The 25,809-nt window shown below is 38.8% G+C and overlaps 1 protein-coding gene across 1 annotated transcript in view; it reads right to left on the bottom strand.

The window, feature by feature from the left end:
* The window catches only part of SLC12A8 (solute carrier family 12 member 8), a 156,346-nt gene that overhangs the window by 16,296 nt on the left and 114,241 nt on the right, over window positions 1-25,809 (bottom strand). The window contains exons 9-11 of the mRNA XM_049785531.1: window positions 9,641-9,738; window positions 8,973-9,090; window positions 5,206-5,266 (exon numbers count right to left, since the gene is read on the bottom strand). Of these exons, the coding sequence (XP_049641488.1) occupies window positions 5,206-5,266; window positions 8,973-9,090; window positions 9,641-9,738 (277 nt within the window). The remainder of the gene's footprint in view (window positions 1-5,205; window positions 5,267-8,972; window positions 9,091-9,640; window positions 9,739-25,809) is intronic.

Genomic DNA, 25,809 nt, shown 5'->3' with positions numbered 1-25,809 from the left:
TTCAATCTTTCTAGAGACCCATATGGAGATTCCTCCAAAAACTGGAAATTGAGCTCCCATATGATCCAGCTATTCCACTCCTAGGAATATACCCTAGGAACACAAAAATACAATACAAAAATCCCTTCCTTACACCTATATTTATTGAAGCACTATTTACCATAGCAAGACTCTGGAAACAACCAAGATGCCCTTAACAGATGAATGACTAAAGAAACTGTGGTACATATACACAATGGAATATTATGCAGCCGTCAGGAGAGATGAATTCATGAAATTTTCCTATACATGGATGTACATGGAATCTATTATGCTGAGTGAAATAAGTCAGAGAGAGAAAGACACAGAATGGTCTCACTCATCTATGGGTTTTAAGAAAAATGAAAGACATTTCTCAACAATTTCCAGAAACAAAAGAGAGGAGGGCTAGACATTACAGCCGACCTCATGTATCTCACCACAAAGAGTGATGAGTTTAGTTAGAGAAATAACCACATTGCAAACTATCCTAACAATGAGAATATATGAGGGAAGTGGAAAGCCTGTCTAGAGTATAGGTAGGGGCGGGGAAAGGAGGAGGGATATTTGGGTCATTGGTAATGGGAATGTTGCACTGGTGATGGGGGTGGGGGTGTCATCTGATATGACTGAAACGCAACCACAATCATGTTTGTAACCATGTTTAAATTAAAAAAAAAACTAAAAAAAAAAAAGATATCAAGGGCATCCAGATAGGAAAGAAAGAAGTCAAGCTCTCACTTTTTTGCAGATGACATGCTACTATATTTAGAAAAACCTAAAGACTCCACAAAAAGCTCCTAGAAACAATAGATTCATATAGCAAAGTGGCAGGCTACAAAATTAACACACCAAAATCAATGCCCTTTTTATATACAAATAATGATAGAGAAGAAATGGACATTAAAAATATTTTGCCACACAAATTCAAATACCTTAGAGTCAACTTAACTAAAGAGGTGAAGAACCTATACAAAGAAAACTACAAAACATTGCTTCAAGAAACAAAAGATACAAAGAAATGGAGACCTATACCCTATTCATGGATTGCCAGGTTTAACATCATTAAAATGCAATACTCCCCAATGCATTGTACAGATTTAATCCAATTCCTCTAAGAATACTCATGACATTCATCAAAGAATTGGATCAAACACTCCTGAAATTCATTTGGAACAATAAGTACCCACCAATAGCTAGAGCAACTCTAGTAAAAAAAAAAAAAAAAAAGTATATAGGAGGCATCACTTTCCCCAACCTTAAGTTGTATTACAAAGCAAAGGCCATTAAAACAGCAGCCTGGTTTTGGAATAAAGACGGACCCTCACATCAGTGGAATAGACTTGAGTATTCAGAAAATGTTCCCCAAACATACAATCAATTACTCTTCAATAAAGGGGGAAAAAAAAGAACTGAATTCTTAAAGAATAAAGCGATATGCATGATAAACTTTCATAATATTATTGTTAACCAAGGTACCTAAAAGGAAAAAAAGAGAAAAGAAAGTGAGCATATAAGTGAGCAAGAGAGGAGAGAGAGACAGAGACAGAGAGAGACAGAGAGAGACAGAGAGAGAGAGAGACAGAGAGAGAGAGAGAGAGAGAGAGAGAGAGAACTCTGCCATAGGGAGGCCAGCTGAGTGATTGGTATGGAAAAAAAACTGAAGAAACTAGTTGTGGGACATAAAAACTAGCGAAGGGATGGGTATTAGAACATTGTATGACCAAAACTCAAACATCAACAACTTTTATTTTTTACTTCATTTCTCCTAGTGATTCCATTTTAAAACATAAAAAAGAAAAAGCAGTTTCAGAAATTTCAGAGAAAAATGCCTTCTTAAGGTTAGGCTGCCCTTGACATAGTTCTCAGAATTGTAAATGTAACAGAGGAAATAATAGCCAAATTCCTTTCTATACTACTCTTTGGTTTTAAAGAGTAGCTGGGACTATAGTGTAAAGAAGAGAAAGGAAAAAAAAAAAAACCAACCAACCCTAAAGCTACAAAATATAAAAACAAGCCACAATTTTCTGCTTTGACAGGAATCTCTATTTCTTGAACTTTTTGCTTCTGAGTAAACCCCCCAAAAACGTGCTGGGCTGACTTGACGAGGCCAGTAGGTTCCATGCTGACTTAGTTGAGGCCTCCCTCATCTACTTCATGGGTCCACAAGGTTCTGGATAACATGGACTGACCTCTGTCCATCCAAAGTGACTTTTTTTTTTTAACAATTATCTCCTCATGCATCCTTCTACATAACCCGACAGCCACTGCAGAGGAGAAATTCCAAGAACTCAGCACACAATATAAGGCACAGTGACTTCTTGTAGCTCCCTGTCAGCTTTAGTTCTGGAAATTCAGGAGAGAGAGTACTGGACTAGATCATATGCTTTGCATATGGAAACCCTAGTTTAATCCCCAGCACCAGAAGGCCCTATTGAGTATCTCCAGGAGTGATTACTATGCACTGACCCAGGAATAGTCACTGACACCAGGTGTGGCCCCTGAACCAAAATAAATAAAAATAAAAGTGGCAAAGCAAAAAATCCCTTTAAATTACATGAAGTTATACATATATTCTCAACCACTCATCATTTTCAGGTCCAAAATCTGTAGGCGGTTGTTTTTATTGTTGCTGCTGTTATTGCTGTTGCTTTTGGTTTTTGGGTCACACTCACCTGTACTCAAGGCTTACTTCTAGCTATGCACTCAGGGTTCACTTCTGGATAGGCTTAGGGGACTATATGGGGTGTTGGAGATTGGGTAAGTGCCCCACCTGCTGTACCAAAGAATCTGTAGTAGGTTCTTTCATAACCTACTTCTACTTACAATTTTCTTTCCCTTAATACAAGTGTAGTTATTTTTGTTTGTTTGATCTTTTTGCTTTATTTGTGGGTCATACCTAGTTGTGCTCAGGGCTTACTTTTGGTTCTGTGCTGAGGGATCATTCCTGGAAGGGCTCAGAGAAACATATGCAATGCAGGTGATTGAATTAGAGTATTTGCATGCAAGACAAACACGTTAGCCCATGTGCTATCTCTCTGACCCAAGAAAAGTTGGTATTAGAGAAACCAGAGGATGTGTGTTGTGAGAAGAGAGAGGACTTCACCCTTTAATACCTTCACACAGATGACAGGGCGCTCTTCCCTACTCCACACCTCCCTCTACCACCCCAGACCTTTCCAAGGTGGATTCCATAGCCCTGATCCTTTCTCTTCATTCCCCAAAGCCCTAGAACTTAATTTTATTTCTGAAGCCAGTTCAAGTTGATTGGTTGAGCTGTTAAAATGTGTTCTCTGCAGGATTTTTGAGAGGGAGAAGTGGAGAGTTAGTGTGTCTTGTGCATGTAGTCTTGCAAGGTAAAGGGTTCTGAAGCTACATAGTCATGAGGGCTGTGTAACAACACAAATGTTCTCAACACCCCTAAGCTTTGGCCAGAGAAGGTGCTCAATAGTAAAGCACATAACTTAAATGTATAAGGCACTGGGTTCCATCTCTGGTACTCAACAAATAAATAAAATATAGGGGCCGGAGAGATAGCATGGCAGTAAGGCAGAAAGTCATTGGTGTGAATATCGGCATCCCAGATGGTCGTCTAAGCCTGCCAGGAGCAATTTCTGAGCGTGGAGCCAGGAGTAACAAATGGGTGCTGCTGGGTGTGACCCAAAAACCAAATAAATAAATAAATAAATAAATAAATAAATAAATAAATAAATAAATAAACCCAAACCCATGGAAATGGATGTATGAACATGGCTAAGATAAAATGAGCATCACTTTGGGTGGTCCATCCTTCTATCCAGCCCCTATGAAAAATGGTTATAATAGAAGCTAGAGAGGTAGTACAGGGGTTTGAGAGCTTGCCTGTTATCCCCTCTCTAACTTCCTGCCTATCTCACCTGAAAGGGAGACCCTCCCACAGCTGGGAGGGGTCTGTGGTTGGTAATTAAGAGTGGCCTAAGAGAAGGGAAGAGGGACAGACTGAGCAAGGAAGACACAGCAGGTAGAGAAGAGAGACATGTTGGATGCAGAGAGGCTGTTTAGCCTAGAAGCCATGTGAGATATGCACATGTCAGTTAGGGCCTTGTAATAAAACTTTGTTTCCTGAAACTTCATCTGACTGCTGTGGATCATTTCCTCACCATTACCCTAATACCTACAGACCCGCCAGGCCGTAGAGGCTGCATGTGCCAAACGGGGCCAAGAAAGACCTCATCATCCACTCCACTCCCACTAGAACTCTATAATTAATAACTAATACAACACTTGCCTAGCTTGAAAGTGACCCAGTTTGAGTCCCAGAATCAATTATGGTTCTACAAGTATGGCCCAATCCCTATGCCACCCTACTCTGCCAATGGTTAAAATGGTAAATTTGATCTAATATGATCTTCATGGAGGAAGGGTGAGGAGGAGAAAAACAGACTCCAAACTCACAATTGAGATCAATGGGAAAAGGTCTCATAATCCATAAACCAAATCAGGTCTGGGAATGAAGACTGTCAAGAGCAACCCAGGAATTGGCATTTCAAAATAAATCAGAAAAAAATGAAACCAAACCTGGATTTTTCCAACCTGTAGCACTCTTTCCTTGCTGGGAGGACAGGGAGGGAAGACATTTCTGAACTCTTCAAAGAGGAGGTAGCATTGGCACCACAATGGTGGTGGTGGGAGGAGAGAGATTGGAGTGCTCATGAATCTTCTTCTCTGTTGGCCTTCACCTATGTCCCAGAAAGTCTGTCCTTTCTCTAAGTATCTGATTCAGCAACCTTGCCACCCTGATCTCTCCTCTCCCTTTGTGCTTTTTCTCTGCACTCTCCCAAACACAATCACACCAACCAACACTGAGTTGAAAAGGAAGATCAGAAGTCCTTAGCTCTAAACCTCATATTATGTCATGATACTGATATGTCTGAGCCTGAACTCAGAGAGGGGAGTTCTCCTGATCACTTCACAATCATATGCTAAGTACTGTAGCTACCTCAGGGAGGGGTATGAAAATGAGAGTGGGAGGCTTGGGGTAAGGGTGGGGAACAGAGGACAGTGAAGAGCAGAAGCTAATTTTTATGGAGGTTCTACCATTAGTTTCTCTCACCACATTTATACCCAGGCAAGGCTAGAAGTAGTAAGTTTCCAGCACTTCCCAGGACAAGGGTTACTCAGCCACTCTGGGCCCATATTGGCACAAACCTGCAGGAGGGAGTCAGAAGAGACTTCATCCAGCTGAAAAAGCTGAAGTTGGAGGCTGATCCTGTGGGGAAGATGTGAATATTCAATGAAGGTCTGACACATGCACCCAGAATCCCATTTTTAATAGGGTGAATATACAGTCCCCTTCTCTCTCTTTCTCCCTCTCTCTTTTTGTGTATGTCTCTCTCTCTCTCTCTCTCTCTCTCTCTCTCTCTCTCTCTCTCTCTCTCTCTCTCTCTCGCGCGCGCGCACACACACACACACACACACACACACACAATTAGCACCTTTCCCCCACCTTTTTGAGTCTAACAGAACAATATTCATTGCACTACTCATTGTTCATTACAATACTGACAGCAGCCAACTTAGGACCCATATATGATATATAAAAAGCTCCCTTTATAAACTCCAAAAGTATCTTGAATGTAGTGCCATAGAGGAAAAATAAAAAAGGAAGCAGTGGGGATTTACTAACTTTAGTCTTAGGGATTTAAAAATGTTGATAAATATTTTTCTTAGATTCAAAGTGACCTGTGTTAGATATGATATAGCATTCCTTACTAGATAGGGGAGGGGACCAGGCCAAAAGAGTTAAGTAAGGAGAACTGCTTTTACATTTTCTTACAATCACTGCAAATCTACACTAAACCTTAAAGTTATCTATGCAGAAATTGACCTGAAATCTCAAAACATAAAAGTATTCAATCAGGTACAAAAGAAGTGCATCCAGTTGGAGTCAGAGAGGCAGCCCTCGCTCTGACACAATCCACACCATGGGGGAAAACAAACTGTAGTAAGATTGATATGTCTAAGAACTTTCTCCTGGGGAGCAAAAATCTAGCATCTCTGTCTTATACCTATGATACTATATTTGCATAGATTAAACTATAAACTATAAGAGACCATAAACTAAAATAGTGGTCTATCCTAGGGTATATTCCCAGGAGTGGTATTGCTGCGTCAAATAGAAGCTCAATTTCTAGGATTTTTGTTTGTTTGTTTTGGGGCCACACCTGGCAGTTCTCAGAGGTTATTCCTGGTTCTGTGCCATGAAATAACTCCTTGCAGTGCTCAAGGGGCCATATGGGATGCTGGGGATAGAACCCTGGTTGGCCACATGCAAAGCAAGTGCCCTACCCACAGTGTATCTCTCAGGCTCCCGTCAATTTCTAGTGTTTTGAGTAATGTCCATATTGTTTTCCAAAAAGGCTGAAAAATAGACATATGACATCCATATACAATGTTGGTAAAATGTAATTAAAACTTTCACACATTTTTCTTATAATTCATTTTGAAAATTTCTATATACTATAGATACAAGTTGCTAAATACATACTTTACTATAATTTTATAGTATATTATTTGTATTTGCATTTCTTAACCAGTATTCAAAAAATCAGAATTCTTTTTTGAGGGGGTTGCATTTGTGTTCAGAGATTGTTCCTGGCAGTGCTTGGTTGACCACACAGTGCCAGGGATAGCACCTGGCCTCCTGCATACAAAGAAGATGCTCTAATCTGTTGAGCTATCCAAGTCTGAGTTCTTTTTTTAAAAAAAAATTTACTCATTTATTTAGGTTTTTGGGCCATACCCGGTGGCGCTCAGGGGTTACTCCTGGCTCTGAGCTCAGAAATCACTCCTCGAAGGCTTAGGGGACCATATGGGATACTGGGAACCAAACCCAAGTCTGTCCCAAGTCAGCTGCTTGCAAGGCAAACATCCTGTTGCTGTGCTATCGCTCCAGCCCCAAGTCCAAGTTCTTTTTTTTTTTAATTTATTTATTTAAACACCTTGATTACATACATGATTGTGTTTGGGTTTCAGTCATGTAAAGAACACCACCCATTACCAGTGCAACGTTCCCATCACCAATGCCCCAAATCTTCCTCCTCCCCACCCGACCCACGCCTGTACTCTAAACAGGCTTTCCATTTCCCTCATACATTCTCATTGTTAGGACAGTTCAAAATGTAGTTATTTCTCTAACTAAACTCATCACTCTTTGTGGTGAGCTTCCTGAGGTGAGCTGGAACTTTCAGCTCTTTTCTCTTTTGTGTCTGAAAATTATTATTGCAAAAATGTCTTTCATTTTTCTTAAAACCCATAGATGGGTGAGACCATTCTGCATTTCTCTCTCTCTCTCTCTCTCTCTCTCTCTCTCTCTCTCTCTCTCTCTGACTTATTTCACTCAGCATAATAGATTCTGTGTACATCAAAACAACTATGAGGTACCACCTCACATCACAGAGATTGGCACACATCACAAAGAATGAGAACAAACAGTGTTGGTGGGGATGTAGAGAGAAAGGAACTCATCCACTGCTGGTGGGAATAGTTCAACCTAGTTCAACCTTTATGGAAAGCGATATGGAGATTCCTCCAAAAACTGGAAATCGAGCTCCCATACGATCCAGCTATACCACTCCTAGGAATATACCCTAGTCCAAGTTCTTAATCATGAAGAATCCTACTTTCCAACTTTCCCCTCCTTTATCTGTTACATCAAAAAAAATTTTTGCCACTCATAGTTATAAAGGTTATAGAATCAGAAAGGAAGTCCAAAGGACTAGAGTGCATGATCTACACACAGGAGGCTTGGATTAAATCCCCAGTATTGCATAATTCTCTGAGCATAGAGAGAAGGAAGTATTCTATATGTGCCACCAGGTATAATGCCAAATCAACAAAAAATAAAGGTTTATTATATGTTTTATTTCAGAATATTTTTATTATTTACATTCAGTTCTAGGATCCATTTTAAGTTATTTCAGACTGTATTCTATATTATAGTTTATTATTTGCAATGAATTTCCAATTCTTCAGTATCATCTTTTGAAAAGTTTGTTTTCTTCTTTGAATTTCCTTTACACTATTTTTAAAATCAATTCAGATGTGCTAATATAGTAACCCCCAGCTTTGTTTAGATTTGTACTAGCATATGAATCTTTTTTATACTTTTGTTTTTGTTTTTGTTTTAGTAACACCAGTACTATGCAGGTGCTATTTCTAGCTCTATGTTCAGGAGTTACTTTTTAGGGTGTTCAGAGGACTTCTTTTTATTTATTTTTTCTTTTTAATTTATTCTCATATTTAAAATAGGTTTCTTGTAAGAAGCATAAAAGTGGATCATAGTTTTTCATTCAATATGACTATCTCTGCCATTTAATTGCAAGAATTTAAACATATTTAAGTAACTATCAATATATCCATTCTTATATAAAATCACTATGCTATTGGGGTTTTCTTAGACTCATATGTCCTTCATTGTTTTTTCTTTCTTTTCTCCTTTTTTATTTGGATCTTTTAGAGCCCATTTCAATCTTCTTATTGAATTATTAGTTGTTTTGTCATGATGTTTTTAAGATTAGCTTAGGATTTGTAATACATTTTTAGTTTCTCATAGTCTAGTGTTAAGTAATTTTATAGTCCTTTGCATACACACATATATATATGTACATATACATATATATATATATATATATATATATATATAGTATGAGAAGCACACATATTTCTATTTTTTCTCTCATGGGCCTTGTGCTATTGTTGTCATCATCTATCTTACTTCTACATATCTTTAAACCCCACAATAAGTTGCTGCTATTTCTCTTTTATTATCATTTATGTGCCTGTCATATTTTCTCTCCTTACCCATATGCTACTTGGAAGTGGAAATCAATTCTAAGTTTGTGATGACAGATACTAAGTGTTCAAAGCCTGTCTTTACAATGAAAGACTGGTGGTGAAACAGTCTTGCTGCTTACCAAGATGGAGCCCAGGACTGGTTTGGCCAATGTAGAAATACACGATAACAGCAATACCCATGTTAACCAAAGCATAGACCCACTGGATCACAAACATGATGAGAAGGGACCCAACTGCCTGTGGAAACAGGGAAGGAATATGTGACTCGCAGTTTTACACCTGGTACATAAACAAGTCACAAAACCAGAAATTTAGCAAACAATAGTCCCTCTCACCTCATCACTGTAAAAGTTTGAATAACTTAAATTCACTTATACTTCAAAAAATCCTAGCATAAGTAGACATTGGAAAAGATACCCTCATAAAAATGTTTACTAGGAATATCAAATACATGCTCTATCCTTGATCTCTGTTCCACTTTTCCTTAAACCAAACAAATTAGGATGCTATTATGCCCATTTGTTATACTTTATCACCTGTATGACCTGTTATAATTTATGACCTGCATGTTATTAAGTATAACTTTTTAAAATAATCCATTATCTTTAAAAGAAATGGTTTATTAAAAAGTAATCTTGTCAAATGACATCTCACTTAAATTTTAACACAACAACTAAATCACTTTGCCCCTAATTATGCCTTCTGTCTCTCCCTAACCCCCTTTCTGTCACAGGCATTTGCCTGAAATTGTTTTGAGGATAATTGTGATCAAGATGAAGTTACTCACTCCCAACAAGGAGATCCAGGGGTTGCATATGCGGGTATAGAGTGAAATTGGTCTCCTCTGGACATCATGCTCCTGGAGTCTAGACTTCAGGAAAATATCTGAAAAATAAATAAGCCAAATCGTTGAATGCAACTTTATGATCAAGCCCACTTCTCATTTTATGACAAATATCTATGAGTGCCTCTTGAAGGCTGTAACTCAATCTACAGGATTGAGTTACCTTCAGCACTTATTCTTGGTGGAGAAAGAATTTATGAGCTGCCATCTCAGTCATCTGAGAAAAAAGAGAAGGAAAAAACAGATTGGAGAGAAAATTCCTCAACAACCACTGCATACAGTCTGGCTCCATCATCAGTGAAAGCCAGTAGTCACAGTTCCCCTTTTTTATAGATGTAAGGAGGTAGAGTGGGAAAATTAAACATCAAACATTCATAGTTCCCAGGATTGTTGCTTAATTATATCTATTCTACTAGTAAATCCTATTGATTCTATAATCAAAATATATTCTGAATATGATCATTCTTGACCTTCTACATTACTTCCCTCCTAGTCCAAGCCACTTTTTTTTTTTTTTTTTTTTTTGGTTTTGGGGCCACACTCAGCGGTGCTCAGGAGCTACTCCTGGCTGTCTGCTCAGAAATAGCTCCTGGGACGTCGGGGTCGGCTTGCAAGGCAAACACCGGTGTGCTATTTCTCCGGTCCCCCAAGCCACTTTTTTTTTTTTTATCTAATTTACTGCCATGAGCTCCCATGGTAGAGATCAAAGCTATTGTGCATTTGCCAAAGCTCTGGAAGTTTTGCACAGTTGTGGAGAAGCTCTCATGCATGGAACATCAACAAAGGTGCTGAGAGCCACTTTGATACCACAGTTCGGAAAAGAGTCGAATGCTCCTCTCTGTGCCTGAAAGCTGAAAATGGTAACTGTGCTGATTTTTTTTCTTTCTTTTTTTTTTTCTCCCATCCTCTCCCCATGTGCTGATTTTTTATATGGAAAAGTCTAACAGGGGTCTCAAACTCAATTTACCTGGGGGCCACAGGAGGCAAAGTCGGGGTGATCCTTGAGTGCAAAGTCAGTAGTAAGCCTTGAACGTTGGAGGGTGTGACCCAAACAACTAAAAACAAAACAAAACAAAAAAGATTCCTCTAGGGCAGGGCCGCAAAATGTTGTACAGAGGGCCGCAAACAGCCTGCGGGCCGCGAGTTTGAGACCCCTGGAGGACGGAAACTGAAGCAACCTGGGTCTCTGAATCAATGCACAGAAGAGATTCACCCATTGACTTGAAACACACTTCCTGGACTGTTAGTAAAGTGAGAAATAAATTTCTATGTTTTAGTTGTGATATTTTTGGTTCTTTGTTACAGCAGTTTCGTTTATCTTAATTAACATGTATTCTAAAAGAATACATACTCTCACCTCCATACAATTCATTCCTCAAGAAGTCAATGACCTTAAAACCTAAATCTGATCATAGCACAGTCCTCATTAGAACATCCAATGGCCATGGGCTGCATGCTGCTTGCACCACTATCATCTCCATTCCTCTCTGAATGATATACCTCCAACCTCTTCTCCCAAGCCCACATCTCTCCAATCACTCTTCTACTTGGAATTTCCAATTCACTTCCCATTTCTACCTTTATACCTGCTTTATCTACTTACTCTATCTCCACCCCCCATCACTGCATAGATCAATACTTTATACAATTCAGTTTATCTATTTTAACATTTCCTCTTAGGGATCTTTCCTGCCAAATCTATCTGAAGGCATATATTCTTCTCCCCACCTGATCTCTATCCTATTAAAATGTAATGTCATTTTTAACAGTACTTATCCCTTACTGACACTACATTTGTTTTTTAAATTTTAATTCTTAAATATAAATTCTTTAATTGAATCATCATGAAATACAGTTACAAAGTTGTTCATGATTGAGTTTTAGTCATGCAATGTGCAATACCCTCAACACCTATAATTCCAAAACTCATCCAAAGTGACTAAAAGAACTACACAATGAAATACTACACAGATTTAAAAAAAAATAATAAAATTTGCTTATACATGGATAAATGGACAGTATCATGCTGAGAAAAATGAGTCAGGGGAGACAAACATAGAATGATCACACTCACTTGTGGTTTACAAAAAAAGATAGTATGTTAAAAAAAAATAGAGACAATACAGAGGAGGGCCAGTAGGACCAGTCCATGGTCCAAAGAGCAGGGGAGTGCAGTTAGGGAAGAGAAGGGGCCATTATGACAATAATAGTTGGAAATGACCACTCTTAACAAGAAATGGATCCTGAAAGCAGATAAAGTGATATGCATGTAACAATATTGCAAACCACAGAATCTAAAAAGGAAAAAAGGAAGAGAGAAAGAGAAAGAGAGTGAAAGGATAAAAATTATCTGCCACAAGAGGCAGGTAGGAGAGAGTGCAGAGGGAGAAAAGGAAACTGGGGACACTGGTGGCAGAAATATGCAATGCTGAAGGGTTGCCCGTTGTACATTGTATGACTGACATTCAATCATGAACAACTTTGTAACTATGGGGGAAAAAACCAACTGAATTATGAACAACCTTGTAAACCAGTGTTTAAATAAAGTAAATTTTATAAAATCTTTAAAAAAGAGAGAATGTTTTTATTCTATTGAATTTTGCTGGCCAAAACTAGTCTTAGACTCATGACAAGAGGGGACAATTTCTCAAGAATCAAAGCTAGGAAGGAAACTTTATCAAGAGTTAGTTGTGAACAGGTAAATAAAGTCAGCTAGCAGGCATTTTGAATATCTGAAGTACAAAACAAACACACTGGATAATTGTAAATTATCGTTTAAAAGCTAATGGAATATCTAACAAGTTCTAGGTTCATAAACCCTATGCATGGCACTTTAAGAAGAATGGTGAGGGAGAAACCATGCCAATTCTTTAAATCTGAATTTAATTAATTTTATAAAAATTACTTAAAGGTGTGGCTGGAATGATAGTAAAGCAGGTAGGGTGCTTGTCTTGTATGAGGCTGACCTGGGTTTGCTCTCTGGCATATATGGTCCCCCAGCCCACCAGGAGTAATTTCTAAGTGCAGAGCCAAAAGAAACCCCTGAGCATTACTGGGTGTGACCTCCCACCTCAAAAAGAAATTACTATTAAGAAACAGTACAGCAGGGCCCAAAGAGATAGTACAGCGGCGTTTGCCTTGCAAGCAGCCGATCCAGGACCAAAGGTGGTTGGTTTGAATCCCAGTGTCCCATATGGTCCCCTGTGCCTGCCAGGAGCTATTTCTGAGCAGACAGCCAGGAGTAACCCCTGAGCACCGCCAGGTGTGCCCCCCCCCAAAAAATTAAAATTAAAATGCCATCATATTTCAAAAAAAAAAAAGAAATAGTACAGCAAGTAATATTTTTGCTTTGCATGCAGGAAACCCAGATTCAATTTCTGGTAACACATATGATCCTCCAAGCCCATATAGTAGTGACCTACGAGCACAGAGCCAGGAGTTAGCCCTGAGCGGCACTAGGTATAGGGAGAAAAGAAAAAGAAAGGAAGGAAGGAAGGAAGGAAGGAAGGAAGGAAGGAAGGAAGGAAGGAAGGAAGGAAGGAAGGAAGGAAGGAAGGAAGGAAGGAAGGAAGGAAGGAAGGAAGGAAGGAAGGAAGGAAGGAAGGAAGGAAGGAAGGAAGGAAGGAAGGAAGGAAGGAAGGAAGGAAGGAAGGAAGGAAGGAAGGAAGGAAGGAAGGAAGGAAGGAAGGAAGGAAAGGGAAGGGAAGGGAAGGGAAGGAAAGGGAAGGGAAGGGAAGGAAGGAAAGAAGGTTGATTTAATTATCTCTGGAAATGCCTTCTATATATACCTTTACCAGAATAAAGATGCACATGGTTATGATTAGTGCATACAAATGAAGAACAGCAAGACGCAGCCCACATGAGATTAGGTTTCCTGTCATGTGGATAGTGCAATCTGTTTTCCATTCTCAAAAGTGCTGCACTTTAAATTCTTCTAATTTGGCACCAGCTCAAACAACAAAACTGGGATGATCTTGTACACATTTTAGGGGGTCTTGTTTCATTTGGGGTTGTTTCCTTGATACACATTCTCCCAATAGACTTACTAAGTCTGGAAAATTAACCATTTTATATTTTTTATTACATCTTAAATAAAATCTCCAGGAAAGAATTGAGCCCTAGGGAATTTCAGTTAGGGCAATGTAAAGAACTTGGGAGTCTTCCCCACCAAAAATATGTAAACAAAAACATCCAGTTAGGACTTTAGAAACTGATCAAAATGGGCCCGGAGAGATAGCACAGCGGTGTTTGCCTTGCAAGCAGCCGATCCAGGACCAAAGGTGGTTGGTTCGAATCCCGGTGTCCCATATGGTCCCCCGTGCCTGCCAGGAGCTATTTCTGAGCAGACAGCCAGGAGTAACCCCTGAGCACCGCCGGGTGTGACCCAAAACCTAAAAAAAAAAAAAAAAAAAAAAAAGAAACTGATCAAATGAAGATAGCCAATGGGCGAGTCTATTTTTTCAAAAAATAGTTGGAGATGCTCAACCAGTGTTTATGACTTTGTCATCTCTACTTCAGTTCTTACTAGCCTGAAGTTGATCCAAAATGGACACTTTGAGGGCAAATATGGGGTGAACCCCATAGAAAGTTTGATGGATAGAGTTCTCCCCTTTACTAGCCTGAGATTGTAGAGAAAGAGAGCAGTGAACTAGACAGAAACCGAATGAGGACATCCTAGAAATTAGTATGATGGAAGAGTCATGGCTTGACTTGCACACAGTCCCCAGAATGACACATAAACTGTGCTCATCCTTGAGAGACCTGAGTGACACTGGGAAAAAAATAACAAGAGATCCTGGAGAACCAGGTATGATCCTGGTGCTTTTGATTCTCTCATACCCTGATCACTAGCAGAGAATAAAGTTGAATGTGTTTGGGGGCATGGGTAATCCCCAAGAACAGCCTAAAAATGAAGAATAAAAATGAAACCAGAGTAACTGGATTAAAGTGCTTGCCAAGCCTGGTTCAATCCTCAGTGATTGGTCCCCCAATCACTGCCAGGTGTAACCCTGAACATAAAACTAGGAGTAAGACTTGAGTACTACAGGTATGGCCTCAAAAAAAGTCTTGGGTATAGAAACAGTTCTTAAATAACAGGGATAGGAACTCAAAAAGATTTTTTTTTTGGTTTTTGGGCCACACCTGGTGATGCTCAGGGTTACTCCTGACTATGCGCTCAGAAATTGCTCCTGGCTTGGGGGACCATATGGGATGCCAGGGGATCAAACCACAGTCCATCGTAGGTAAGCATGTAGCAAGGCAAATGCCATACTGCTTGTGCCACTGCTCTGGCCCCTGGAACTCATAAATTTTATAGTGCCTTTCACCCTGAACATTTGTCATAGATTTGCATAAACCTCAGCTGATCAGACATAGACTGTCCACCCCTGAACCTTGGATCTCATCTTTGGAATGAGCATGGTTTTCTGCACCAGCACCAAGAATCAAAATTCTACTGGGGGAAGCCCTAATGCCACTCTGGCACTGACTTGCTTCAAGATAGGTACATATGATACCCTGATGACTTGGAAACAGCAACAACTTGATTTCAGGGCAGGTTTCCCTACCTCACCACCTAATGGTGAGATGAAATCAGAAGATGCTCCATGACAACCAGGCTTTGACATAGAATCTACGCAAAAACCAAGATCTCTAATTACAGAAGCCTGATGGTGACAACCATGATTGAGGAGAACTCTTCCTGGGACCATAAAGGTTAGACAATTAGTATGTCCAGAGCCTATAGTTGGTTTTATGATAGAATGCTTCATGGGTAGGAACACCCTATTTTTAGGCCAATAGTTTTTTTCTTTCTAATTTCCCAAATTTTGGCTGTGCCTATGCAAAACAAAACAAAACAAAAAACCCTGCCACTCCCCCATTTTTAATTTTATTTTTATCTTCTAGATAGGGGCTCCAACTTTTTTCATAAAACCTTGGAACATGAATTACTTTGTTTTACCTCATATTTCTGCATTTTTCTATAAAATTAAGAAGAGAAAAAAACGAAGGGGAAAAAAGAGGATGGGGGCCAGGGGCCAAGTGTTCCCAGGTGCATTTGTGGAGATTCAAAAAAAAAGAGGACAGAACTAAATACCCAAGCAAAACTCAACAACAATAGAATCAAAAACTTCAAACTAGAACAATCTAAACATAAAATGGACCTCTTACACTGGCAAGACAGGGGGCTAAGGGTGGTCATATAGGAAGCTTTCACATTGGTAACATTGGTGGAGGGAGGTCAACACTGGTTGCAAGAATGGCCCTGATTCACTGTCACTGTATGCCTGAAATCCACTTATGAAGGACTTTGTAAATCACAATGGTTTCAATAAAATTTAAAATAAAGGTAAAAAATAGGGGCCAGAGCGATAGCACAGAGGTAAGTTGTTTCCCTGCACGCGGCCAGCCCAGGACCGACCCGGGTTTGGTTCCTGGCATATGATATGCCCCCCCCCCAAGCCTGCCAGGGGTGATTTCTGAGCACAGAGCCAGGAGTAACCCCTGAGAGCCACCGGGTATGGTCCAAAAACAAAACAAAACAAAACAAAAAAATATAAAAATTTAGAAGCAGGGACCAGAGGGATGATGCAATGGTAGGGTATTTGGCTTGCACTCAGCTGACCCAGGATGGACCTGGGTTCTATCTTCCAGCCACCCATATGGTCTCCCAAGCCAGGGGCGATTTCTGAGCACATAGGCATGAGTAACCCCTCAGCGTCACTGGGTGTAGCCCAAAAATAAAAATAAAGAAAGAAAAAGAGAAGCAGGAGTGGGGTTCAGAGAGAGTGGAGATGTGAGAGGCCTGAGGTTTGTGTGAAAATTCAATGGTTTGATCCCTGACACCATCAAAAAATAAAATTGGAGTGAAGACATCAGAAGTCACACAAGACACAAAAGGCAGTTTTCACTGTTAAAATCCAGGCAATGTACTAAAACAAACATAAACTTATAGCTATTAGAACCCAGAGTTGCTGCCTAATGTTATTTTATTTGTCCAGTGTCCAAGCCCAACTCATAAAACATAAAGAAACAAGAAACTGAGATCAAGATCATGAGAAAAAGAACTCAAATAAATTCACTGAGTGACTTATATGTTGGGGTTAGCAGACAAAAACTTCAAAGCAGCTATTTGAATAAATATGTTCAAAGAATTAAATAAAAATGTAATGTCAGTGAACAGGAAACTACTAAAATAAAATTTTGTTTTGTTTTTTGGGCAACACCTAGTGATGCTCAGGGGTTATTCTTGGCTCTGAACTCAGGACTCACTCCTGGTGGAGCCTCAGCGAATATATGGGCAAGAGGAAGTAAACCTAGGTTGGACATGTACAAGGTAAGTTATCTGTCTACCTCTATGATAATAATTTTATTGACTTAAATTTGGGGGGGGGACACACCTGGTAGTTTCTGGGGCTACTATTTCAGTGTGGTGCTCAGAATTTCCTCTAGCAGTATTCTGAAAACCATGTAATGCTGTGGGACTAGGGACCAGGGACCCTGCATGTATAGCAGTCATTCCAACTTTGTGAGCTACTTCTTCAGCTCATATGATAATGAATTAATTTTTTTCTTTAATTATTATTGGGGTAGATGTAAAAAGTTCTTCCTTACCCATTTGTTTGGGGGGAGCACACTTGGTGATGCTCAGGGGTTACTCCTGGCTATGCACTCAGAAATCGCCCCTGGCTTGAGGGACCATATAGGACGCCGGGAATCAAACCAAGGTCTGTCCTGGGTCAGCCGAGTGCAAGGCAAATGCCCTACCACTGCGTTATTGCTCTGGCCCCTTCTGACCCTTTTCTAAGGAGTGACTTCTGATGATACTCTCTGAGTATACTTGGGGGATCATATATGGCAGGGGTGGCGAACAAGTTCAGCACAAAGAGCCAAAATTTTAAACTGTGAGAGTCTAAGAGCCACACCATGCAGTGACCTGCCAAAACAGACACTCACACAAAAGTATATAATTTTAACAATAATCTATTAAACACATATTGCATTTTGCCATTTTGAGTGAGGGCCAAAATCGTGCAGTGATGGTGAGGGTGTGCTGCGTCCTCCACACTCAGAACTAACGTTTGGCAAGATATGACCCAACATGTGCCACCTGGCCACCCCCCCTCCTCGCTGGCCCGTGCAGTTGTTTGGGATGGGAGATGGGAGGACGCAGCCTGGGGGCGGGACTCCGCACTCGGAGATCTCTCCTCAGAAGCAGCAAAACAAAATCCAAACTTGGCAAAGAGCCACAGTAGGCAAAAGAATGGTAAGAGGCAAAGAGCTGCATTCATTTTGGCCGGGAGCCGACGCATGTTTGCCACCCCTGATATATGGGGTCAGTGGGATATAAGGCGAATTGTTTTATCTCCTGTATTATATCTTTCTGTCCTTGACAATATCTTTTTTTTATTTATTTTTAGGATTTGGCAGGGAGGCCACACTCTGAAATGTTCAGGATTTAAATCCTGAGTCCATGCTCAGGGATTATTGAGGGAGGTACTTCTGGGACCATATGCAGTGCTGGAGAAGGAACCAGAGTTGGCCTTATGCAAGGCAAGCACATTATTCACAGTACTATGTCTCCAGCCCCTGATAATGATCACTGAAGCAATAAATAGCAACAAATAAATAAAAACAGCTAAAAACAACCAAAATAAAATCTGTCAGTTAAAAATTGCAGAAACGGGGGAAGGAACAATAGAACAGTGGGAAGATGTTTGATTTGCATGCACCCCAGTCAAGTTCAATCCCTGGCACCTCAGATGATCCAAGTCCATGAGGTGTGATTCCTGAGAATAGAGCCAAGAGTAAGCACTGTCAGCTTTGGTCCAAAAACAAAAACAAACAACAGTAATAGGCCAGAGAGATATTACATTGGGTATGAGTTGAGTTGACCTAAGATTGATGCCCAGCATCCCATATGATCCTCCAAATACCCTATCAGGAGTGATTTCTCAGCACAGAGACAGAGGTAAATCCTGAGCAACACCAGATATGGTTCAAAAAACAAAAACTGAACTTATATACAAAGAGAAGTCCAGTAGATCTACTAAATGAGACTCTATGGACACACACACACACACACACACACAACCTCAATGAAATAAACACCTCACCAAGATAGTATCACTACCTAGATTATCATTCAGATCTGAAAGAATTATAACAAGCAACAAATTAGGGAATTTATAAACTTGAAACCAGTTTTGTAAGAAGCATTAAAGAATCTTTTACAGACAAGAGTAACTTTTCAACTCCTTGCCATTGAATATGGCACTCACTAATGGTGTTTCTAGTTGCCTTCTGCTAAATTAAGAAATATCTATTCCTAGATTGCTAAAAGTTTATTTAACAATAATAAATTAATATCCTCATTTATAGTGAATATTTATTATCCAGATGATAATTTTTTCAGATGATAATTTCTACTTCTATAGAGGTTTTACTCATTGATACAGATAACTAGATATTATTACTAATATATATTCCTTTTTTTCTTTATCTTTGGGCCATATCTGGCAGTGCCCAGAGTTTACTCTTGGCTCTGCACTCAGAATTACTCCCAGTGGGGCTCGCTTGGCCATGTGCAAAGCAAGGACCCTACCCCCTGTACTTCTCTCTGGCCCCTAACATTTTTGGTTTTTGGCCACATCTAGAGCAGCTTACAGCTTGCACCTGAATCTGTGTTGAGGGATCATTTCTAGTGATGTTTGGGGAATTGAACCTGGGTTTCCTAAGTGCTGTCTCAGCAGCCTCCAATATTTTTCTAATATAAAGCCAATAGTCCTTTCTTAGGATAATACACATTTTTTGTGTGGTTTTTTGGGTCACACCCAGCTATGCTCTGGGGTTATTCCTGGCTCCAGGCTCAGAAATTGCTCCTGGCAGGCACGGGGGACCATATGGCCAACGCCGGGGATTCGAACCGATGATCTCCTGCATGAAAGGCAAACGCCTTTACCTCCATGCTATCTCTCCCGGCCCAATAATACACATTTTTATAAATTTATTCACATTTTTCTTTAAGTTTTTTTAAATGTGGGGCCACAGCGATAGCAAAGTGGGATAGGGAATTTGCCTTTGCTCAAAAGGATGACTAGGGTTAAATCCTCAGAATCTTATATGTTGACGCACCAAAAACAACCAGAAAGTAATTCTGAGAGCAGAGCCAGTAGTAGCCTCTAAGCACTGCTTAGAAGTGGTCCCCCCCCGAAAAAAAAAAACAAAAATATTCTCTCCTCACTTCTTACTAAAATGCTTAACAGAAATAGTTTCCAAAATCATCCATAACTGGAGACTTTGTCTATAGACTGATTTTACCTAGAAGGAAGGGTGGCCTGGAGGAGCCATGGAACTACTGGTGGGAGAGAAGCAGGCTCTCTTGAGGATAGGTACGGTATTGGAAAGATGTGTGCATAAAATTTATAATAAATGGTATTATAAATCTTTTTATCTTGATATTACAATAATAATTATTAAATGTAAGCATCCCATATATGATGAGAATCACACAGGGGTAAGCAATAAGAAAAGGACAAAAGAAAAAGAAATATTTAAGAGGGGCCAGAGATGAAACCATTAGCCTAGTTGAGCAAACATCACTAGAATTAGCTCCCTAATCTCCAGAGAATTATTTGGGACCCCCACCCCATCTAAGAAAGAAAGAAAGAAGAAAGAAAGAAAGAGAAGAAGAAAAAAGAAAGAAAGAAAGAGAAAGAAAGAAAGAAAAGAAAGAAAGAAAGAAAGAAAGAAAGAAAGAAGGAAAGAAGAAGGAAGGAAGGAAGGAAGGAAGGAAGGAGGAAGGAAGGAAGGAAGGAAGGAAGGAAGGAAGGAAGGAAGGAAGGAAGGAAGGGAAGGAAGGAGGAAGGAAGGAAGGAAGGAAGGAAGGAAGGAAGGAAGGAAGGAAGGAAGGAAGAAGTGAACATCTAGATTCAAATCTCTTCATTTTCTCAGCAAGTATTCAAGTTCCGTAAGTCTCACCTTTTATCATCTAAAAAAAGATAATAATAATAATAATAATAATAATAATACATAACCCTTAGCTTAGGTAAATTAATTCCTTATGAAGTATTTATCTTAGAACCAGGTGTAGGCTCATTTTTTTGGTACAGGCTATCTTTACTGACAATATTTAACATTTCACAATAAAAAATAATTTATGGAATGAACAATGAATCTGGGTATTGGGTTTGCAAATGCAAATGCTTATTCAACTCCCCTGACTTCTCTTCAGTAGAATCTGGACACTGACCTTCCTGTTTTTAAAAATAACATGCTGTGGAAGACAGGCTTTTATCAGTTGTGTCTGTCAGGATAATTGCTTCCTTCTGTGACACAGCACTGTGCAAATGTTTTTTATTTCTATTTAATCAGATCCCTTTTGTCTTTGATGATATCTTCAATAGTCAGAACCTCTCTTGCACAGCTGTTATAAATAAGGAATTTATAGCAACATAAAGAATGAAATATGGCCTAACATTAATTTTGATCCATTTGCGCTCAACAATATTTATTCCATAATAATCTGATTCTTTTTTTTTTTAAGGACTAAAGTTTGCCTCACATTCAGTTCTTGTAATAATGAAACTCCTACTCAATTCTCAGCATTTCCATTCTGGACCAAACTGGTTCAATTATTAATCAATTTTACTAGCTGGATCATAGCCGACTGCCTCCCAAGCTGCTGCTGCCTGAATCTGTGGCTGCAGGTTTTGAAGCCAACCCTGCCCAGAAGCATCTGCAGAAACCATGTGGTTGAAGGTGAGTTGGAACCACCCAAGAAGGTTCCAGGAAGGAACCACCAAGAGGAGCCCCACAGGTCCACTATGCTCCATAGCCATGCACATCACCTTAGTTAATGAACCCTTAGTTAATGAGCACAACACACCGAAAACATCACAATAAAGATGCAACAACGGAGAAACAATGCAGGCCAACACCATGCATAGAGAATGAAGATGGCAGCTCTGATGAACTGAGAGATGTCAACTAACTATTAAGCCTCTCAGATAAGGATTTTAGAGAAGAAATGTGGAGTGTTTCTAGACCTCAAAGAAAGTATAGATCTAGCTGAAAGGACCACAAATAAGAATCAAGAGGATATGGAAATAGAAATCAGAAAGCTCCAAACTAAAATAACAGGACTGAAAAATGTGGTAGGCAAAATAAAAATCTCACTGAAAAGCCTCTCCAACAGAATAAGAACAGCTGAGACTGAATCAGTGAACTGGAAGATGGGATGCATTACAACTCCATACAACAAAATAAAAATGGAAAAGAGCCTTAAAACAAATAATCAGACAATAGAAAAAGTTCTCAAAGAATGTGAACAAATAAAAATAGAAGTCTTTGATAAACTCAACAGAAACAACATAAGAATCATTGAACTACCAGAAACCCAAGAAGAAAATTCCCAGGAAGAATCAACAGTAAAGGAAATAATTGCAGAGAAACTCCCAGACTAAATCGGGCATGCCCAAGAGTACCAGTTAAAAGAGATCTGAAAAAAAAAAAAAAAAAAAAAAACAAAAACAAAAAAACACCTAAGATACATTCTAGTCACAATGATGAATCCTATAGATAGGGACAAAATACTGAAAGCAGCAAGATCAAAAAGAAAAATTACATTCAAAGGAGTGACCTTAAGATTTACAGTAGATATGTCACAAGAAACCCTGAAGGGCAGAAGGCCAGGGTGAGATATAGTGACAAAGATCAACGAAATGAATGCTTTGCCTAGAATATTTCACTTAGCCAGACTCACATTTAGGTTTGAAGCAAGCATACATAGCTTCACAGATAATAAAAAAAAAAGAAAGGAAGAAAGAAAGAAAGGAAAGAGAAAGAAAAAAGAAAGAAGAAAGAAAGAAAGAAAGAAAGAAAGAAAGAAAGAAAGAAGAAAGAAAGAAGAAAGAAAGAAAGAAAGAAAGAAAAGAAAGAAAGAAAGAAAGAAAGAAGAAAGAAAAGAAAGATAGAAAGAAAGAAGAAAGAAAGAAAGAAAGAAAGAAAGAAAGAGAGAGAGAAAGAAAGAAAGAAAGAAAGAAAGAAAGAAAGAAAGAAAGAAAGAAAGAAAGAAAGAAAGAAAAAAAGCTCGGAAACTTTGCAGACTCAAATCCAGCCTTAAAAGAAAATATTAAAGGTCTACTTTAAGATAAGACAGACCAACAGACATACCAAACTCCTACACAAAGGTTACACTAAATCCAATGACTATCTCTCTCAATGTAAATGGACTGAATATATCAGTTAAGAAACAAAGAGTGGCAAAATAGATTAAAAAGCTGAATCCAACATTCTGCTGCCTACAAGAAATACATCTGAATAGTCAGAACAAGAATAGACTCAAAATCAAAGGCTGGAAGACAATTATCAAAAAAAAAAAAAAAACCTCCTTTAAAAAAGCTGGAGTGGCCATATTAATATCAGATAACACAAACTTTAGACTAAAATGTTATAAGGGATAAAAATGGACATTTTGTAATAATCAAGGAATATGTACAACAAGAAGATATCACACTCCTAAATATATTTATCCTCGATGAGGGACCAGCAAAACATTTAAAACAATTTTTGATGAAACTGAGAGAAGGTATTAATAGCAACACAATAGTGAGAGACCTCAACACTTCCCTGTCACCCCTTAATAGGTCAACCAGGCAGAAACCCAATAAGATTATACTAGCTCTGAAAGGAGAAATGGAAGAAAGTGGCATATATATGCCACTTTCTATATATATCTATATCTATGTCTATATCTATAGCTATATATATATACATATATATAGCACTCCATCCCCAGAAAACTGGATACACATTCTTCTCCAATGCATGAATTATTTTCCAGGATAGACCACGTGATGCTTCATAAAACATATCTCCATAAAATCAAGAGTATAAAAATTGTACAGACTACCTTCTCAAATCACAATGCACTGAAATTAGAAGTGAACTACAAAGGGACACAGAAGTAAAACTTTAAAACCTAGAATTTTAACAGCTCACTATTGAAGAACCAATAGGTCAGAGATGAAATCAAAGAGAAAATCAAAGCACTACTGGAAACAACTAACAATGGAGACAAAAATGATCAGGATTTGTGGGACACAGCAAAAGTGGTACTAAGAAAAAAAATTTAATAGCTTTGCAAACACACATCAGGAAGGAAACAGAGACCTACATAAATAGCTTAATTACACAATTTAGAAAATTAGAAAGTGAACAACAAAATGAACCAAAAATAGGTAGGCAATGAAATAACAAAGCTTAGAGCAGAAATAAATGAAGTGGAAATCCACAAAACAATCCAAAAGATTAATTATTAGCAAGCATTAGTTCTTTGAAAAAATTAAACGAGATTGATAAGCCACTATCAAAGCTCAGAAAGAAAGGGAGAGAGAGAAACTGAATAAACCAAACTAGAAATAAAAGGAGGGAGATCACTACAGATACAATAGAGGTTCAAAGGGTAATCAGAGACTACTTTGAGAAACATACATAAATCTATCAACATAATATACCATATCAACAATAGGAAAAATAAAAGCCATATGATCAGATCAATTGCTGTAGAGGAAGCGTTTGGTAAGGTCCAACACCCATTCATGATAAAAACTCTCAACAAGATGGGAATTGAAGGAACTTCTATTAATATAGTCAAGGCCATCTACCACAAACCAATAGCAAATATTCTCAATGGATATAAACTAAAAGCTTTTCCTTTAAAATCTGGTACAAATCAAAAAAAATCTGGTACAAATCAAGGCTTCCCCCTCTCACCACTCCTATTCAACATAGTACTGGAAGTACTTGCCATAGCAATTAGGCAAGAAAAAGTTACCAAGGGCATTCAGATAGAAAAGGAAGAAGTCAAGCTCTCACTGTTTGCAGATGACATGCTATATCTAGAAAACCCTAAAAATGATTAAAAAAAAACTTCTAGAAACAATAGATTCATATAGCAAAGTGGCAGGCTACAAAATTAATGCACAAAAATCAATGGCCTTCAATGATAGAGATGAAATAAAAAAAAAAAAGAACCAATCCCATTCACAGTACCACAGAAATTCAAATACCTTGGAGTCAATGTAACTGAAAAGTTAAGGACCTATACAAAGAAAACTACAAAACATTGCTTCAATAAATGAAAGAAGACACAAATGAAGACATATATCCTATTTATGAACTGGGAGGATTATCATCATTAAAATGGCAATATGGGACCAGAGAGATAGCACAGAAGTAGGGCATTTGCCTTGCATGCAGCTGATTCGAACAGATGATGGTTTGAATCTCACCATCCCATATGGTCCCCTGTGCCTGCCAGGGGTGATTTCTGAACACAGAGCCAGTAGTAATTCCTGAGCGCTGCCAGGTGTGACCAAAAAATATGGCAATACTCCCCAAAGCATTATACAGATTTAATGCAATCCCCCTAAAGATACTCATGACATTCTTCAAAGAAGTGGATCAAACACTCCTGAAATTAATTTGGAACAACAAACACCCACAAATATCTAAAGCAACCCTTAGGAAAAAGAAGATGGGAGGCATAACTTTCCCCAACTTTAAATTGTACTACAAAGCAATAGTCATTAAAACAACATGGTATTGGAATAAAGACAGACTCTCAGATCAATGAAATAGACTTGAATATTCAGAGAATGCCCCCCAGATATACAATCAATTAGTCTTTGATAAAGGTGCAAGAAAAGCAAAATGGAGCAAGGAAAGCCTCCTCAACAAGTGGTACTGGGACAACTGGTCAGCCACATGCAAAAAAAGTGATTCAGATCACCATATAACACCATGCACAAAGGTCAAATCAAAATGGATTAAAGACCTTGATATCAGACCCACAAGCAAAAGTTATATTGAAGATCATGTAGATAAAACACTCCATGACATTGAGACTAAAAGCATCTTCAAGGAGGAAGCACTCTTGTCTAAACAAGTGGAAGCAGAGATAAACAAATGGGACTATATTAAGCTGAGAAGCTTCTGAAATAATGATGATACAAAACACAGAATGAGCCCTAGCACAGCAGGTAGGGTGTTTGCTTTGCATGTGGCTAACCCAAGTTTGATCCCTGGCCTCCCATATGGTTCCTGAGCCT

The sequence above is a fragment of the Suncus etruscus genome, chromosome 13, assembly GCF_024139225.1.
Source record: "Suncus etruscus isolate mSunEtr1 chromosome 13, mSunEtr1.pri.cur, whole genome shotgun sequence".
Taxonomy (NCBI): Eukaryota; Metazoa; Chordata; class Mammalia; order Eulipotyphla; family Soricidae; genus Suncus; species Suncus etruscus.
This window is presented reverse-complemented; position numbering and strand designations above follow the sequence as displayed.